The sequence below is a fragment of the Coturnix japonica genome, chromosome 4 (genome assembly GCF_054131305.1).
Source record: "Coturnix japonica strain WE chromosome 4, WE-NBRP24, whole genome shotgun sequence".
In the NCBI taxonomy this organism is placed as follows: domain Eukaryota; kingdom Metazoa; phylum Chordata; class Aves; order Galliformes; family Phasianidae; genus Coturnix; species Coturnix japonica.
Genome location: NC_140666.1, coordinates 42,866,349 through 42,884,205, shown reverse-complemented (window position 1 = coordinate 42,884,205; position 17,857 = coordinate 42,866,349). Strand labels below are relative to the sequence as shown.

General features: G+C 36.6%; 1 protein-coding gene across 3 annotated transcripts in view; it reads left to right on the top strand.

The window, feature by feature from the left end:
• The first annotated feature begins 19 nt into the window (after window positions 1–19).
• Window positions 20–17,857, top strand: part of GSTCD (glutathione S-transferase C-terminal domain containing) — a 47,897-nt gene continuing 30,059 nt past the window's right edge. For 2 of the 3 annotated variants that reach the window (XM_085546634.1, XM_015861427.3), the window contains exons 1-5: window positions 20–78; window positions 4,006–4,437; window positions 6,220–6,681; window positions 7,946–8,200; window positions 8,908–9,001. In XM_085546634.1, coding sequence (XP_085402760.1) covers window positions 4,027–4,437; window positions 6,220–6,681; window positions 7,946–8,200; window positions 8,908–9,001 — 1,222 coding nt within the window. In that variant the 5' untranslated portion in view covers window positions 20–78; window positions 4,006–4,026. Of the gene's footprint in view, window positions 79–4,005; window positions 4,438–6,219; window positions 6,682–7,945; window positions 8,201–8,907; window positions 9,002–16,854; window positions 16,902–17,857 lie in introns of those variants that run through there. The other variant, XM_085546635.1, reaches the window with a different exon arrangement.

The window sequence follows — 17,857 nt, the reverse complement described above, 5'->3', positions numbered from 1 at the left end:
GGGCGGGACGCGCATGGGCACACGGTAAGAGGCGGAGCCGGGGAGGAAGCGGCCGGGACGTATCGTGCGCGGGGTCGGGTAAGTGGCGAAGAGCAACCGAGGGAGGGAGAAATGGATCTCGATCGATCAGCGCTGGTGGAGACCGGGCGCTGTTTATCGGCCCGCGCGGCGGTGGGCGGGGCGGGAGGTGTGTGAGGGAGAGCGTGGGATCGGCGGCCTGGGGGGTTCGCACCTCGCTGCTGCTTCCTCACGCGGGCTCTCACCGAAGGCAAACCGTGTTATTTATCTTTAAGTGATGTTGCAAAAGCTGTGGTGTTCATTATTTATGTTCAGCTGATTTCTCCCTTCCCTTCTTTTAGCAGTGGTTACTATTAATAAGGCCAGTGTAGGATAGAAACCCTCACAGAATGCAGGCTAAGCAGAGAAGGACGAATGCCAGGAAAGGTGTTATGATTAAATGGGTATACAATGTTTTTGTTAGTTCCATTCTTTATTATCACAGAACAGCAGGGTTTGGAGGAGACCTCAAGAGACCATCAAGTCCAACCCTCTGCTAAGTAGGTTCCCTACAATAAACTGCACAGATTGGCGTCCAGACAGGTCTTGAATATCTCCGTGGAAGGAAACAAGCTGTCAGGAGGAAATTTTTAAAGCAAAATATGGAAGAGGAGTGTGATGTGGCAGTGTGAGAGTACAGCTCTCTGAAGTGAGAGAAGGCCATGAGTATATTCTCAAAGAAAACATTTAAGGAAACACAAGTCATCTATAGACAGGTCCCAGATAGCTTTATTTTGCTTTATGTCCTGTGGGAGGCTAATATGAATACAGTTGGGCCAAATCTTACTGCACTGACTGGATTTCAGAAGCAGGTGGTGTGTCATTTGTTCACTGTCTGTCTGAGAATGGAGAAGACAATTTCCTAGATAAGTGTTTGGACTAGTCAGTGAATGATCTTTTTGTGACAAAGAGGTTTGTGATGTCTAGTAAGAGATTAGTATTTCTTATGTGTTTACTCCATGTGTTGCGAGCTCTGCGGTTGTGGTGAAACCAAGTCTAGACTTGACTTATTCAGGTTGCCATTTGGCTTTTGAAATTACATAGCTGTGAACAAAGTTAACTTAATTGCTACTTTTTGGCCATCTGAAATCTCTTATGTGGAAAAAAATAATGTATATTGTGTAGCTGGAGAAAAAGCAGCAAGTTAAACAGGGCTTTAAGGAATGGATAGATGGAATAAGAGGGTGGCTATTGTCATTTATGCCTAGGACTGATCTGGCAAAGTGGAAGGAAAAACAAATCAGGCTGATAAAATGTTTGCGAGTCCAGCTGTGAGTTTGGGAGTAGAATAAGTGATAAAATCCCCACGGTATACGCTCAGGACTACACAGGGACAAAAAAAATCCTGGCATTTCTTTCTGGAGACAGCTCATCTTCTAAGTTAGAAAAAGAAACACAGTAATATGACAGGATAAGTTGAGTGATTCTCTGTGTTTAATAGTATGAATGAAATGTCTGCGGCTCTTCTGTACACTTAAGCTGGTGAATAGGTAGGATTTGACTATGATGATGATACAGTAAGTACGAAGTACTCATTACATTGGTGAGGATCACTTTACACACTGTTTCCATCTCTTTCAGGAAAGCTTGTGCTGACACAGAATAGAAAGTTGCCCAAGGAAGCTCTTACTGCTGTTGCTTCCTTATTTCTCACTGTGCTGATCAACTTCAAACCTCTTCCAGGTGCAGTCTTAGGAGAGTTTGCGTTAGTGTAAAGAGAGTTTAATCATTATACATTCCTATCTTGTTTTGAGAGGGAATACCCTACCTCCTTAGATAAGTACAATTCTCAGTGCTTCAGCACTGTAATATTCAAAAGCCGCTGTTTTCAAGTGGGTAAAATGCAGTGGAGATTTAGATGTGAGTGTTAGAAGGAGAGGGAAGAGCAAATCTGAGCAAAGTGACAAGTAAATCTTAACCCTCATAACATCCATGGGCAAAGCTTAAAAAAAAAACCACCATAAGGATGTACAACTTAACATCTTTATTTGGACTTCTCTGGAATTTAGATGCAAGTTCCTTAGTGACTGTAAAGGAGACAGCCTCAGCAGAAGTAAATAACATTATGGGTTAAGGTAAGAGGGCTCCGTGCATATTCTCCTTCTCTGCCAATGTCACAAGGCTGTCAAGAGTATGAGGGTCTGGACAGGATACATTTATCCTGCTTCAGCAAGGTTCACCAGTGTTGGTGTGTGTGCTTTGTGTGGCTTCTGGATGTAATAGTTTTGTAGCTGAGAATAAGAACAGTTGAATTTGTCTGGCCAAATCTCAAGCTAAATTTTGAACTCCAAGGAGGCGGATGGATTAATAGGATGGTGTCAGCTGTGGCATTTATAGGGTTGAGTACGGAGCAGACCAATAACCAACAAGTCATTATTTCCAATCAGTTGCTGTCTCTGGGACAGACTGACAGTTGCTATCTATTACTCATCGCTACTGGGAAGAAGTCATTTTGTTCAGTGGGTTGGAGTAAGATTCACACTGACAGTGTTAACCCATTCATCTACCAGTTTTCAAAGCAGAACATCTTTAATCAGTAGGCTGATGAGTTGTACCTCTATTTTTGCACCTTTCTAGAAGTTCTGTAGGAAAGGATTTGAGATTAAGAAATTATATATATGGATGGAACAGAGAAAACTAACTCCTCTCTCATCTTTCCCTCAATTACTTTTACTAAACTGTTTTTTCCACAGTTGTAGTTCTGATATTGTATCCATCTTGATTTGTAAGTTTATCCAAGCAAAATAGCCCTTAGGAAAGTATGTTATGTACTTTCATGTACTTTATCTTTGAGTGGCAGCTATATTAATTAAGGAAAAGCAAGAGGATGTTTATGTTTAAGCGCTCTTGTTTTGAGACAATCGTGAACAGAACAGTTGAAAAATATTTCTATCTAACAGTCATTGTGATTCTCATTTAATGTCAGGTGGGCTTGATTTGATTTTTCTGCTGCCTGTCTTTGAGCAATTGGCTTGTCCCAGTGATAGATGATATAAAATAGTACATTTGATGTACATCTCTATATATGAAATATAAGAACTTTTTGCTGTGTATTGCTATCATGTCCCTGTAACCGTATAGAGAATTTATTAATCTAGATAGTTATTTGAAAGATTTTGTCCCAGTGTCACTTGTGTTCTACATATATACATATAAAATCTGTATAAATAACCATACTGCATATCTGAGCAGCATTCAGAGCTCCTTCTCATATTATAATGCAGCTTTGTTCTATATGATTGTTTTAAGAGTGCCATCTAGTGCCCATTGCTTTTCAGTAGGAATTGTGATTTTTAAGTTAACGGAGAATGTTATGAGGCCGTGATGCAGAAAAGCTGTTGCATTATTGGTTTTTATTACCCTAGTATGGAATGACTTAATTAAAACAAACAAGCAAACAAAAAACAACACCAACTTTCAACAAAGTGTAAGGAAAAATAGTTAAAAAATTTAACATAATGACGTTAATTTCATCTACATCACTCTTGTATTTCATTCCTATAAAACAGTGTCTCTGTGCATGTATGTGCTTTAACAGAGAGGCAAATGTATGCATGATAAAACTGTTTTAGGTGCTCAGGAACATGTTTTTTTAATATTTTATGATAAATGTATGATTATAGGAGGTTACTGATTAAAAATGAGCCTTGTTATAAAATGTCGAAACACTTAAAAGTTTAAAAGAACATCTTTTCTTCTTTTGAAATGTTTTACTTAGTGTCAGAAATCAATTCCTTGTCAGTGAAGTGTATGTGAAGTGACAGGCTGTATGTGAAACGTTTGCCTCTCAAGGTCCTGCAGTCTGCTTGTTCAGGCAGGATGCCATTAATAGTATCTTATTTTACAATCAGTTTTAGCAGATAATGGAACAACTGCTGTTTCAAACCCTCTGTTTTGTTCTCAATTCTGTATTCTTTTATGACTGTTGTGTTCTAATTTCTATTTCAGGAACTTCAGCTCGGGAGGAAGATGAAAGATACCGTCCCTGAAGAACATTTGTATTTGGGTTTTTCTCATCAGTATCAAGATAGTATCTTTCCTCTTCACACGTCTATTTCACTCTTTTTGTTATCCTACTGTGACTGCAAATCATTCAAAATTTTCTTAGTGCTGACTAATGAAAATGCAAATGATCAGTTTGGGACAAAAAACCTCCTTGGAGATCTTGAGGTCCATTTAATCTCCAAAGATCAGCTTCCTATGGTTGTGCAGAGCTGCTGTTTACCTGCTGTTGTCATGAAAGATGGCAAGTTTTGTCGAGCTGGGCTTTCTGTTGTCTTAAGATATATAATACAGAAAACATTTGAGGCAGATCCATCCAAAAAGAATGTTTTGGAACTTCTGGGCTTTAAGAAGACCTGCTTAAAAGCCTGTGCAGAAGTGAGTGCATCTCTTTCTCTTACTTAAATAAATGGGGTTTTAAATAAGAATGGAGTACTCTGATGTAAACTCTTAATATTGATATTTACCATGTGGAGAAATATCTGTATTTTATCATAAGGCAAAAACTGTTCTTTTTGAGGATATAACTTCAGCAGCACAAAAAGAACCTTAAAATTCAAAAACTAGGTCAGATCTTTGCTTCACTTTTGGCAGTACAGTCTCAGTGGGTTATTGCTGTGTCTGCTCCAGTTTTAAGTTAATTAAAAAGCACCTACTAACTAGCTAACATTAGTTAATTTTTTCACAGAACACCACTTTCTCTGTGTGCTGAAATCTAATATCTGAAGGTGGGGTGTTATTATGTGCAGTCATGGATGTGGCTATTGCAGCAAATACAGCATCTTCAAGCGCGTCATTAGGACCTAATCCTATATGATTTGTACATGACTAATTTAGTCTGAAGAATCTGAAATCTGATGAGAAATAAGTGAGGGACACTACTGGGTTTGTGGAGAATACAGGAATCAAGTCATAATCTTGCAAAGTTTGCAATAGATTTTTTGAATATACTTACATGTTATTATTAATATAGGCATTTCAGAATTTAAACTAGTAAAGCACTTTCCAAAGTTTTGCCCAGGATGTGGCCTTTGTCACAGCCCTACAAATGTAAACCTGTTCACAACAGTCACTGCCATATTTGCCTTCTTATGCTTAATTTACGCCTTATGAATAACCATGTTTCAGATCTGTCACAGCTAATGCCTGTCTTCATCCCCTTTCTGATACTGATTTGTGAAGGGACATTGCATATATACAAGCTTATCTTCAATCAATCCATATAGATAATTAATTACGTGCCTTTAGATTATTCTGAACTTGAAATACATGCTCTGATAGTTTGCTACTTTAAGATATGAAAGGTAACTGGTCTGCCAGGAAACCAGTAAAAATTAATCCCTGTGTAGCAGAGGTCCTTAACTGAAGACCAAATGAAGTTTTACTGGAATGATTTGGGCATTGTAAATGGTTGTCCAAAGAAATGAAATTATCCCTGGAAGATGTTTCTTGGTAAACTAATATAATGTATTTTTATTAACTAATTCTGAATGATGGTAATTATAGCTTTTACAGTGTGCACCTATGTCAATACTGAGTGTTTCCTTGGAGAACAAGGGAAATTGGATTTAAATGCACAATGTTTGTTCGGGAAAAGCTAGAAAGAGCAAACTAAAGATTTTAACAACTGTTATTTAAAAGTAAATAAAAAGGTTATTGAATATTGAGTTTAGTGTACAGTACTGGCATGCTGTGCTGACTGTATCTGTGAATTCAGTAGCATTCTCAGGGAAAACAGGGTAGAAGACTGCAGTTGATTTGATATCACATCCTAAAGTAAATAATAGAGAACAAGAATGACGTGAAAAGTTATTGCTTGGTTACACTAAAGTTTCTTAATGTTGCATGCTAAGAAAAAAAGAAGAGAACTAATCCAAAGCATTTCTGTACAGTAGATGCTTTTTGTCAGTTATGCAGCCAGCCAAATCTTATGCCAATAAAAGGGAGTAAAACCACACTGTATTGGATAACACGTCATCCTGTTACATATATAAACTTCTTAACTCAGCTATCGCAAATGTAATACAGAATATTTGAGCTCCTAAGGTTATCAAAGGACGTTGTTGCTAACTTTGGCTGAAGCTTCCTTGTTTAAAGTAGACAAAAAGGTACCTTGGATTTTATTTTGTGTTGTATTTATTAGATAAATGTATTTGACAGGTTAGCCAGTGGACCAGACTCTGTGAGATCAGCATACCTCTGGCTGTTGAAGGATTTTTGACGGCATCTCCTGAGCACTGTCAGACTATTCCTGCTGACATTTTACAGCTTGAAAGAAAACTTGGAGAGCCTGTCCGAGTGCATAACGATGACAAAATTCGAAGGCAAAAGCTTCAACAACAAAAGGCGGGTGCCAAGTCTGCAGTATCTCTGCTTGAGAAAGAAGCAACTGAAGAAGGGAAAACAGTGGAGGTACATGGACATCCACTTCCAAGTTTGGAACTGAGTGTAGCTCTCTCTAAGCTACATGTCCAAGAGGTATCACATGCAGTCAACAGAGAAGCCCCTCTCATCAGGAGAACAAAAACATCTGACCTTCCGCCTTTAGACCACGTTTTTGCAGAGGGGCTTTATTTTACCTTGGCAGATATAGTGCTTTTACCATGCATCCATCAGTTCCTGGTAAGACACCAAGTTCTGCAAAAATTAAGCTATCTAGATGTACTTTTGTAAGAACTGGAAAATGGTGAAATGCGTTCATTTAAAATATGTTGCAGTATTTGCAATGTGAGCATAACCTGAAACAGACAACTTGTCTTTGTTTTTATTTTTGTACAATCACAAAACGGGTTGATGAGATCAACAGCATTAATTTCAAATAGTACTTAATAAACATTCTTGCTATTCAAATATAATGCTGAAATAGTTTGGCAGGAAGTTGGCCAGAAAATTCCTGCTTGAGAATATTTAAAATGGAGACTTGTAGGACATTACAATGTGCATGAAACAAAAGTAAGTAAGTGTGGACCTATTTCAGTTTTGGATACTGGGAGGGCAAAAGAAAAAATGTGTTATTTTCCTTTTTGTTGTTCTTTTACTATATCAGTATTATCTGAACTGAAATTCTTTTCACCTAAGGCTTGAAACTGTTACTTTGTCTTGACATAGAATGCTCTTTTAGGGAGGAGATCAAATTAAAGAGATTTGGAGACTAAAGTGGCTTTTCAGAGATGTAAATGTTTGAGTTTCCTCGCTGTATCAGAGCTAAAGAGATACTTGGGTATTGTATAAAAAATATAATGGCTTATATGACTGGTGTATAGTTTCTTGCGGTTTTTTTATGGAATATTTTTCTTTGTTTACAAATATTTCCATTTAAAACAGTGTGGGAGGATTTCTGATCTGCTCATACCTCTGTACGTTAATATTCTTAGTCTCTGCTCTTGTTTTCTTCTGGTTCCTAGAAATTATTCCTTCAATGGGGACAAAACATTCCTGTGTAGACAACCCTGTCTTATTCTGTCTCAAATGGATGTTTTTATTACCAAGTCCTCTCATGAAGTAAGCTGGTTTCTCTGCACATCAGTAGATAAAAGATGGATGTGTAATGCAGTATTGTGCCTTCATATCAGCAAACTTTTTATTCATTTGTGCAACACTGTTGTTATTTTGTTAGGTCATTTTTAAATAAAGCTTTGTGTTCTCCTCCTCCAAGCGAGGTCTGGTCACTGTGACCAAACTCATAAGGGAGGTGTTATGTCTGGAAAGCCAACTTTTTTGGCTTATGCTTCAGCCCCTCAAACCTCAGTAATCCTTTTTTTTTGTTGTTCATAGTATTTTTTCTGCTAGACTGTTTTCCACAGCTATGTACAGCTAATGCCTTCTCCATGTTTCTTATAGGAAGAAATTTATAGTAGTAAGTTACCTTTCCATTTTGTTTTTCTAGGTTTACAGCAAAAAACAAGGCAAAGATCTGGTAAACTTGCCTCTGATCTCCAGTTGGTATGAAAGAGTTCAGCAAGTACCTGGAGTGAAGAAAGCAGCTGATAAATGCAATATGCTGCTTCTCCAGCTTCCGGAGTTGATACCTACACCAGAGGACCACCTAGAAGACTTCTTTCCAGTTCCTAATGACTGTGAAGAGGAGCATGAAGACAGCCAATTTATAGGTGGTCCAAGGCCAACTATGACTAAATTAATGGTAATTTAAGATTTTTAATCAGCTGTCTTAGTTATCTTAATCTGTCTTAAGTATACTTATTTTGAGACAGCTGACATTTATTACAATCACAGAATCAAAGCCTGTGATAGCCTTTAATTGTCTAATACATTTTTTCTGTCTTCTGTCTGATGTGCATTGATTTAGAAGGTTTTCTGTCCTTTTTGTTCAGTTAGCAACATTTGGTTGTTCAGGGATAGAGTAAATGTGCTACAAAAGCCCAGCAAATAACATATAGTAACCAAAGTAACCTTTTGTTTTATTTATTGTATTTATATTCCTCTTCTAAAGGTACTTATAAAAAATAATACAAATAACATTCTATGTTTAGCTTTAGTATTCTGTTTTTATTGTTGTTACTTCCATAGATCTTTGAATATTTGAGACACTAGTGAGTTTTGTTAAAGAAAACTCTTTGTTGTGTTCCATGGCTTTCTGTATTTTATTTTACTTTATTGCATACAGGTTATCAGCCTCTTTTAAATAGAATGGACATGGCTTTCTTGGGAAAATGGCAGAAATATGTAGTTTAAACTCCATGAAAAGTAGAGTCACCTGCCTGTTAAGTTTCATTTGAGCTGAAAGCTATGCAGTGTGATCTGATGCTATTAAATTTGGTGGGAATTTTACTACTAACTTCAGTGGATTAAAGATTGGGTCCCCTCACTTTTTTTTTTTCTTTCACATAGGAGAGGGGTATTGAAGCAAAGTTTTCTCCTCATCCATGCCCCGACTGGACCATAGACTGGACCAACCTGCCAGCAGCAGTTAATCCTGGAGAAGGTAAGGATTTTTAATGTATTCAAAGCATCTTTCTTGGTGATGCTACTTGACTGCATCATAGGTAAAGATGTCACTTGAATGTATTTCAAAGCTGTGCTAAATAGGTAAGTCCAATTTTAATTTTTTTTTTTTTTAAAGGGGTCAGAGATTTGTTCTTATGTAGCAAAAACATAAATGAAGTGGTTTGAATGTAATTTCTGATAACTGGTTATCTCAGCTCATTTGAGGATGTTAAGAGATTCAGTTCCTCTGGCATGTTGATTTGAGAATTGACACCACAATATTTATGACCGGATGAAGACAGAACACTTTAATAAAATCTTTTTAGGCCAACATTTAATGAATTCTGAATGTGGACAGATGGAAATTTCTGCTGTCATTATATAGTTCACTGACAGAGCCCCAGACTTGATGATATGTCTGCAGAAGAGTTGTTTGTCAGAGCCATATCCTATTTAAAAGCATCAATAACATCCTAAGCTAGTGAGACACACTTCCTTTTAGAAGTGGAATCTTTGCATTCCATGATTGTTCCACAGAGCTATTGCTTGCATTTTCTTTATGGTACTCATTATTTGCACACTAGGGTGGTTTTTTTTTTTCATTTTTTTTGTTTTGTTTTTAAACCAACTGTCCAACATAACTTAGGGTTACTGTAACACTAATCTTTTTCTGGAAGAAAGAATAATGAATGACAGATACTTGGCTGACACTTTGTTGCCCTGGAATTGTTACAATATATCTCACAAAGACAAGGGTGATTTCCTTCATTGCCAATAATAAATCTGCTAAATAAAAATTTACTGGGATTTGGATGTCAAAATGTTTTTTATAGCTGGACAACCATTGATCTTGGGATCCTATTTATATATATTCTTTTTCAAAGCAGTTGGTTTGTCCTCTGAGGTAAGCTCTCACGGACTCTCAGTGCGTTTACTGTTCATTGTGAGTGTTTTGCAAATACTGAGTGCTGTGTCAATAACTTGCTACTCTGCATACTTGCTCTCTAATTAGAGTAGAATAGAATGTTCTCAAATTTTATAGGACATTTTATAGGAAATTTGCATCAGAATTATAGGAAGTTTTAGGAAGCAAAATAAGCAGATGAATTTATTTTCTTTCTGTGATATGTAACATGTTTCCTCCTCCTGCCCCTTTCTTTCTCCCTGTCAGTAATACAAAAATAGTCTGGCTTAGGAGCTGCAGTTGCTTCATCTAGTATTAAATTAGCATAATCAAAACAAGTTTCCTTTTGATGCTAGTTTTTCGGGTTTGAGCCATTTCATTGTTCAGTGTGATCCCTGGTCTTGATTTTCAGTGTGCATAACTTGTGAGTTAAGGAGTTGGCTATTTTTGTGCCTATACTTGAGATAAAACCTGTTGTCTTTGAAGACTAAATATGCAAGTATGTGTCATCCTACCTGTAAAATTCCCTTACCTATTTGCTAGGATGTTGCTTTGTGAAATGTTTTCTCAAGCCCCCAGATGCTCCCCAGCTCTCCTTATGCCACCCAGTAACACTTCCTTCTTCTTCTGGACAGGACCTGAATGCTAATCAGGTACTAAATGGCATTGTACTCTGTTTCTTCAGTCCAGTAAGACTCTTGAAATTCATCAGTTTGTACATTTTGAGACTCAAAAGATGGTATGATCATGTATACCTGTTGGTATTTGATACAGCAGTGTTAGCGGTATACCAGACAACAGTCCTGGATGATCAGTGTTAATTTTGTTTCCAGAACTGACATGAGGATACTGCAATTTGATGTGACCTTTCAATCAGTGAGATACAGTGACTTTGTAACTCAGCACGAAAACAAAACAAAACACAACGACAACTTTTGAAAATGTTTCAGACTTTATAATATACAAAATTAGTGTTAATGATGAGAAAGGGGAAATATTCATGAGCTATGATGATGTACTCCATTTTGATCCATCAACCATTGAAGAAGGTAGCTTCCCACAGAATTCCCTGTATTTTGGGTTAAGTGTTGGTTTCTTGGGTTTCATGCTTATACCAAATGACTCCATAATGGTTCTCTAATTTCACTTTGATCAGAGAATACTGGTGTTTTAGTAACAGATGACTTTTAATTGAAGGAAAACAGGATTCAATAATGTAATTATCTTTTAGCTGATTTCAGTTTTTCACATTGGGTCCATATTAAAATTGTCTGTAATTGCTAACAAAACTTGCTACCATTAACTTGTGGAATAAATGCTTTATTATATTCAGAGCTGATTGATTTGAAATTGTAAGCATGATTGATTAAATATATCCAAATTTCTTCTTGGATTATTTTGTGAAGGTAGGCCATGGTTGTTTTGTTTTGTTTTACATTAATATTAACTTTGGACTATTTTAGTTTTGGAAGATGCTTTCTATGACATGAATATGTGATGCTTAAAAGTCAAAGCTGTTTTAGGGAGTCTGATATTTTACTCAAATTCTCGCTAATCAAGAGGTGCAAATTCTGTGTTTTATTTTAAATGTTAAAATACAGTGTTTCTAAAATGAGCTCCAGGAAGTCATTCTGTAAAACAAAAAAAGTTAGAAGAAAAACTTTAAAGTTTCCTATTTCCCTTCCAAGCACGTCAGAACTTTTTGAAAGACTTTGAAGATGTAAATTTTTAATATTTTTTAGCCTACTTTAGTATCTCAAGCATCCTGAAGCAGGAACTCATCCTTCTTCATCTGATTTTTCCATATCAGACAGATCTTTGCCTGCAAGCCACATGGGTAACAATCCAAGTGAAGCTCAGCTGAAGCTGATTCTCATTAACCTCTCCTTACAGCTATAGTTCAGCTGCACTTGTTTAAAAGCTTATAGTACATTTATGATTGCGCTGCATTTTGCAATTCAAGATCTGGAAAACCTGAGATGGCAATGGAGCCGTGTTGCTTCATGTTCTTAACAAATAGTTGAGAAATGAATAATTTCCAATAGCAAAGAGATGTTGGCTTGAATATAAGCAACATTTGAGGTTTTAAGTATATGAAAAGGAAGTTTATTGCTGCAATTTAGTTCTTTTACATGGCTTATCTTCAAAACAGTGTTCCTTCAAAACTTCAGATTTCATGTGCCTTATTTTTAACACTTTTCGACTACTCTAGGATGTAGCATTGCATGGTTGACCCAAATCCAGTTTTGATGGGAGTTTGAATTAAATTATTATTTTTTTAATCTAAAAATCAGTATCTTTGTATTTATTTGGAATCTCTAAGTTACCAGTGCTACAAAGCCATGCAATTTGTCCATCACAATCATGGAATGGCTTAGGCTGAAGGGGACCTTAAAGATAAAAAAAAAAATAAATCCAGGACATATGGTTAGTTTGATCCAGAAAAACATTCTCTTCTAAGACACAACATGTAGAAACTCACTGCTTTTAATGGTCAGTAAGGTGTACTTAGGAGTTACTCTGTGTACATGGTAAAGCTTTGTTTATATAACACAATGGTGGCACACTGCTTCCTCCTCTTTGTCAGGAAAACGCATGCATTAACTGTTTGGTGGTTTTATTGGTATTTTTTTGAGTCCTGTTTTTTCTTGAAGATTGTTCTGTAAGTTTTCTCCTTTAACTTAAATCCTGCAATGTCTGTATTAGTGTGAAACCATTGTACAGCTTGTGTCCTTCCTGTGTCATCCACTTGCTATACATGAGAGTGTTAGGATTCATAATTTATGGATTAGCATAGCTATGAAGCATAATTGACAAAAGAGTTTAAAGTTACTTTTTTCTCCCATTTCTCTGCAGTGTTTTTGTAGCTTGCTTACATTGTTTTCTGCACATGGTAGCCGGGGGAAAGCTAAATTTGAAGTTTAACAGTCCAGCTGTAAAGCGAGCATGACTGATGTGTTTCTGCTACAAAGCCTTAAACAATCCTTTCAAGTGAACGTATCGGAGGCCTCTGCAGCATCATTTTTGACTCTTGCTTTCCTTAAAGCCTAGCACTGATCTGTGCAAGCTTGTCTGTCAAGACAAAAATGCGTACTGGTTGAGTCGAAGTGTGTCTGTGTGTGTGTGTAACTTGTAGACATTACTGGCCACAGGAGGGCAGCAAAATCTGTTTGGATCCCAAATTGTAACTGCATGAATGGAGCTGTGCCCTGCTACCAAGGAGTCACCCAAGAGAAAGTTAACAGGTCTGAGAACTGCCACGTGAAAAGCGCCTGATTCCTAAGTTCAGGATGACCAGCTAGAATAAAGTGTTTTAAAAGGCTTTTATCTTCAAATTAGATTTGGCAATACATTTGTTGTATTGCTGGAACAAAAAGCATTAAGTGCAGAGCACTGTCTGATTTGCTTGGTGCCATGTAAACAGATTGCAGAATACTGCCTGTTTTTGTGAATGTTTTTTGTGAAGGGTTACAGAGGGGAGAAGCTGATAGGCTCAACATCTTTGGGAATTTTATGTTGTGTTGTTGTTTGTGTGACTAAGGAGAATGTATATTTTCTGTGTTAGATACCAAAAAGTTTTATATGTCTTTATGTTTTATAGATTACGTGATCTCTATTATAATGGTCTTCAGAGATCCTATTAGATTATTTGTAGATGGCAGAGACCTGCGATAGTTTGCTGCTCAATCTTCTGTCTTTGAAGTCAGAAACAGAGAATCAGGGTGGGTGCTGTCATTTATAGTATTAGGCATTTTTAATAATGTTTGTAGTTCTCTTATTATGGGACTTTAAATGAAATTTTAAGATTTTTTTATGTATGGAATGAGCAATTCTAGCTTGTCTGTGTTGTAATAATTCCACCTGTTTTCTTCTGAGATCTAACTTAAGCATGACTTGTGAATGTGCATATCAGATGACTGAGTTGTATGGAGTAATTTGAAAGTTGAAAGGAAATTTCATTGCAGTCTGCAGAGAGAACTGGTAAATGCCAAAGCCTATTCTGAGGCCTTGTATGGATTTAGACCTCCTAATCTTCTGGCTATTCTGATAATATCAGGCGCTGCTCTGCTTCAAATTCAGGACCTTGCTGTGTTTCCATTATTTATGTAAGCTAAATGGAATAATTGAATTAAGTGTCAAACTCCACAGCAGAGTTGATGAACTATAAACTTCTCTTTGTGAGTAAATGGTTATAGTGTGAGAAGATGTGAGAGGTTAACTTTATTCATCACATGTTTAATAAGATTAACACACCAAGTTGCTAGATAACTGCTGTTCAAGAGTCTGTTCTTGACTTGGAGCTATTTAAATCCCTCCCTGCTATATGTATTAGTGAAGTATTCAATACTGTGAGGATAATATAGCACTGATGCTGACTAGTTATTATAGCATGTCTAAACAGAAATCTTTATGCAGCAGTCTGTATCATTTGAACTTAAGATAGTTGATAGACTTGTGGTGTTTTTTAGATTTCCTAGATCAGAGTAAAAGAACTTAAACATCAGAGAGCAATTTGAAAAGTTGTTAGACCATCACAACTTTTTAAAAATAAAATCTTATTTTGCTGAGGTCTGCATTATATTCATGATACTCTATTAAATATTAAGAAAATGAAATATCCCGAATGAGTTATTTCTGAGGCTATTAATTGTTTCCAGAGTTTGTGGTTGGCTGATTTTTAGGTCAATTAACAATGTGGTCACAATAAATAAAAATGAGATTTATTTTGTAATTATTAAGCTAGGCAGTTTTTTTCAGAAATGCAGTCAAACAATATGAATGACTTTGCAGTTTAAAAGTAGTATGTGCTAGGGATGGAGGTGGAGGACTGCCTCACTTTAGTACAGAAATTGTTACTATTGAGGTATCATCAAGTTATGTGCTGCTTTAGTGGATTTCTGTGAGCTCTCCATTGACATGTTATGATGAGTTTATGGACCACAACACATTTTATTGTGGCAATATGATACCCTTGTATATGTGAAACATAGTTTGAAACTAATGTTTCTGGCAGAAGCAGTGTCGCATGCTGTCTTAAAGTTAATGGCAGTACAAGTGGCTGGACATACCTTCATTTACCCAGTTTTTATCTGTTGTCAAATTCAGGCACAGATTTTGTTTCCAGTCCATAAATCATTTGTGACAACATATGAGATAAGAAGGAATTTTTCTGTCGAAGTTACTTATTGTTTCCACCTGTACTTTCTGTTCGTGTTAAGAACCATGAAGACATTGCTTGATCTGGATACAGTCCCACTTTGAATAAGGTCAGGAGTTTATTTTAGCTCTTGGCCACAAGTTGTACCTGAGGAGGTTTAGATTAGACATAAGAAAAAACTTTTTTGCTCAGAGAGTGGTCAGGTGCTGGAATGGCTGCCCAGGAAGGTGGTGGAGTCGCCATCCCTGGCAGTGTTCAAGAGGTGTCTGGATGAGGAGCTACGAGATCTGGTTTAGTGGCTTGTGGGAGCAATGGGAGTGGGAGGATGGTTGGACTAGATTATCTTGTAGGTCCTTTCCAACTTTGTGATTCTATGATTCTCTTCCTGAAAGTGGGTTCATGGGCTACAGTTAAAGTACACTTAAATCAGCAATTTTGAGGAAAACAGCTCTGCTATATGTTAAGGGAAAAAAATTACCTAAACTTAATAGAGGATTTTGTTGTGAGTGATTCATAATCTCTTCTCAGTAGTCTGATACTTTCTAAGATTTAATTACATGAAGGAAAGGCCAGACTACTGTATGCTTGGTGTTTTAGTGAAGGTGGTATTAATTATTTTGTACTTGAAATGCATCTTCTCCAGATGGTCTGGAATATCTTCTGACAAGTTAATTTTTGGCGCATGTCTCATGTCAAATTTCTGGCCTCTTACCATAACAATATCAAAAGGAATTTGCATCCTTTAAAAACTTTAGAAGTTTTGAAAAGCTAAAGCAAGTGGAAATTCAGCTCTTTGTAGAGTTATCTTGCAAGTGTAGGAAAAATGGAAAATAATCCTTAAATTAAAATCAGTCAAATTTAATCTAAAGAAATAAAACCTTTTTCCTTGCTGTTGTGGAACATGAACTTAAAAATAAATAAATAAATAAGTGTTAAAAGGATTTATTTCAGTTTGTCACCAAGTTTTTGGTCTTTGTGTTTGTGCTTTGGTTGCACATGTAAGTATAGCAAGTAGAAAAGCTGAGACAGCATTCACTTACTAGTTACATGAAGAAGTCCTTAACTGGAAGTTACTAATGTGACTCACTGTTGAAATACTCTTAATTCTGCTTAAATGCTTCTCAGTATCCCACTTGCAGATCTTTACTGTGTACAAGAAATATGAAGTGAAGCATATATAGACCCATCTCCCAAAGTGGTATGGACTTATAACTGTTCTGGGCACTTTGATAAATGAATAGTAAACTGGACAGTGTTTTCACCTCAGCTCTTCTTGTTGCACTGCAGTCCTTCCTTTATTAGGAAGGGTGTGCTGGAAAATACAAAAACGAACTCTTAAATTTCTTAGTGTTATACAGACTCTCCTTGCTAGCCTAGACTTTGTGCTTGATGTTTTGAAGGCTGAACTGAAAGTCAGCTAAGTCTGTAAATGATTCTAGGCTGCTTTTATGACATTCAAGGTATGAAAACTTTCTTTTCTATCCTTCATCATCTAAAGACATTGCCATTCCTATCATTTGGTGCAAGTGCAGTGGGACATAATTAAACAGTATATTGAGGAAAGATGGCAGGTGCATTTTATATAAGAAGGAAGCAACTTTGATAATACTTACAACCATGCCCCCTATTTCATTTGTGTTTTATAGTGATATTGGGAATATTTTGCTTGAAATGTTATCTTTTTATCTGTCTGCATCATACTTATGTTTCTGTGTCACTGATAGCATTTATTATAATAATTGTATATTTTATTCCATCTCAAATGCTCAACTTTCTCGTTCTCTGTAAGCCCCCTGTTTGTTGTTGTGCCATGAATCTTGAAGGCATTACTTGGACGCGTCTTCTTTTGGTAAGTGCACTACAACACACTTTCAGTTTATTTTGCTGCAGAACAAACCATGGAAATAAGTATGAGAGACTGCCTTATTCTCATGTCACCATGGCTGTTATCATGGGTGCTTTTGGTGTGACTTCCTTCACTTGCAGTTTGTGAATACTTTGCTGTCTTGAGCTTTCTAATTGTATTGGACATCTGTTGGACTCCAGAGTACTGAAGCCAGGGACTTCTCTGTTGTTTGTGTTCATGTACTCCTTAAAATTCTCAACAGAAGCAATGATTTCATTGCCAGATCTCTTTGTAGTACAAATCTAATCTGAATTAGACATTGGCATGCTACTGTAACTGTTACAAATTAGCACACAATTGGAATTTTTGTTTAAGTTTGTCTGTGCTAGCTCTGAGGAGACACTTGAATTTTGACTTGACTTAAAGAGATCAGTGCCATAGATAGGAAGCATTTATTCTAGATTAAAGCTTTTCAGCACAAGCTAATTTTCCAAAAACAAACAAACAAACAAAATATCCAACCCCACAAAAAACCCCTGCGTTTTGAGCCCCCAGAGTAATAACAGATTAATGTTTTGCAATAAGAGGAAGCTTCACTTTTTGTCTGGTTCTAGAAGTTCTCAAAAATAATTTAAGAACTTGTTTAGCTGCCACATGATCTATAATCCTCTCTAGTGCTTAATTTTATATATGCCCCTAATTATAGACCTTGTGCCTCAAGAGCTTGCTGTCTGGAGATTGTCCAACTTTCTTCCTAGGAGGATCTGACTCCATAACTTCTTCTGTATACTGCCCGGCACTTAGATTTCACTTGGATCATTTCCTATAGAAGAAAATATGATGATTTAGAACATGGCAGAGTTAATGGGCATCTCAGTCCTAATATCCCGTCCTTCTTCACTTGACAGTCTGAAAGGATGTATAGCCAGTTCATTTTACACATCTC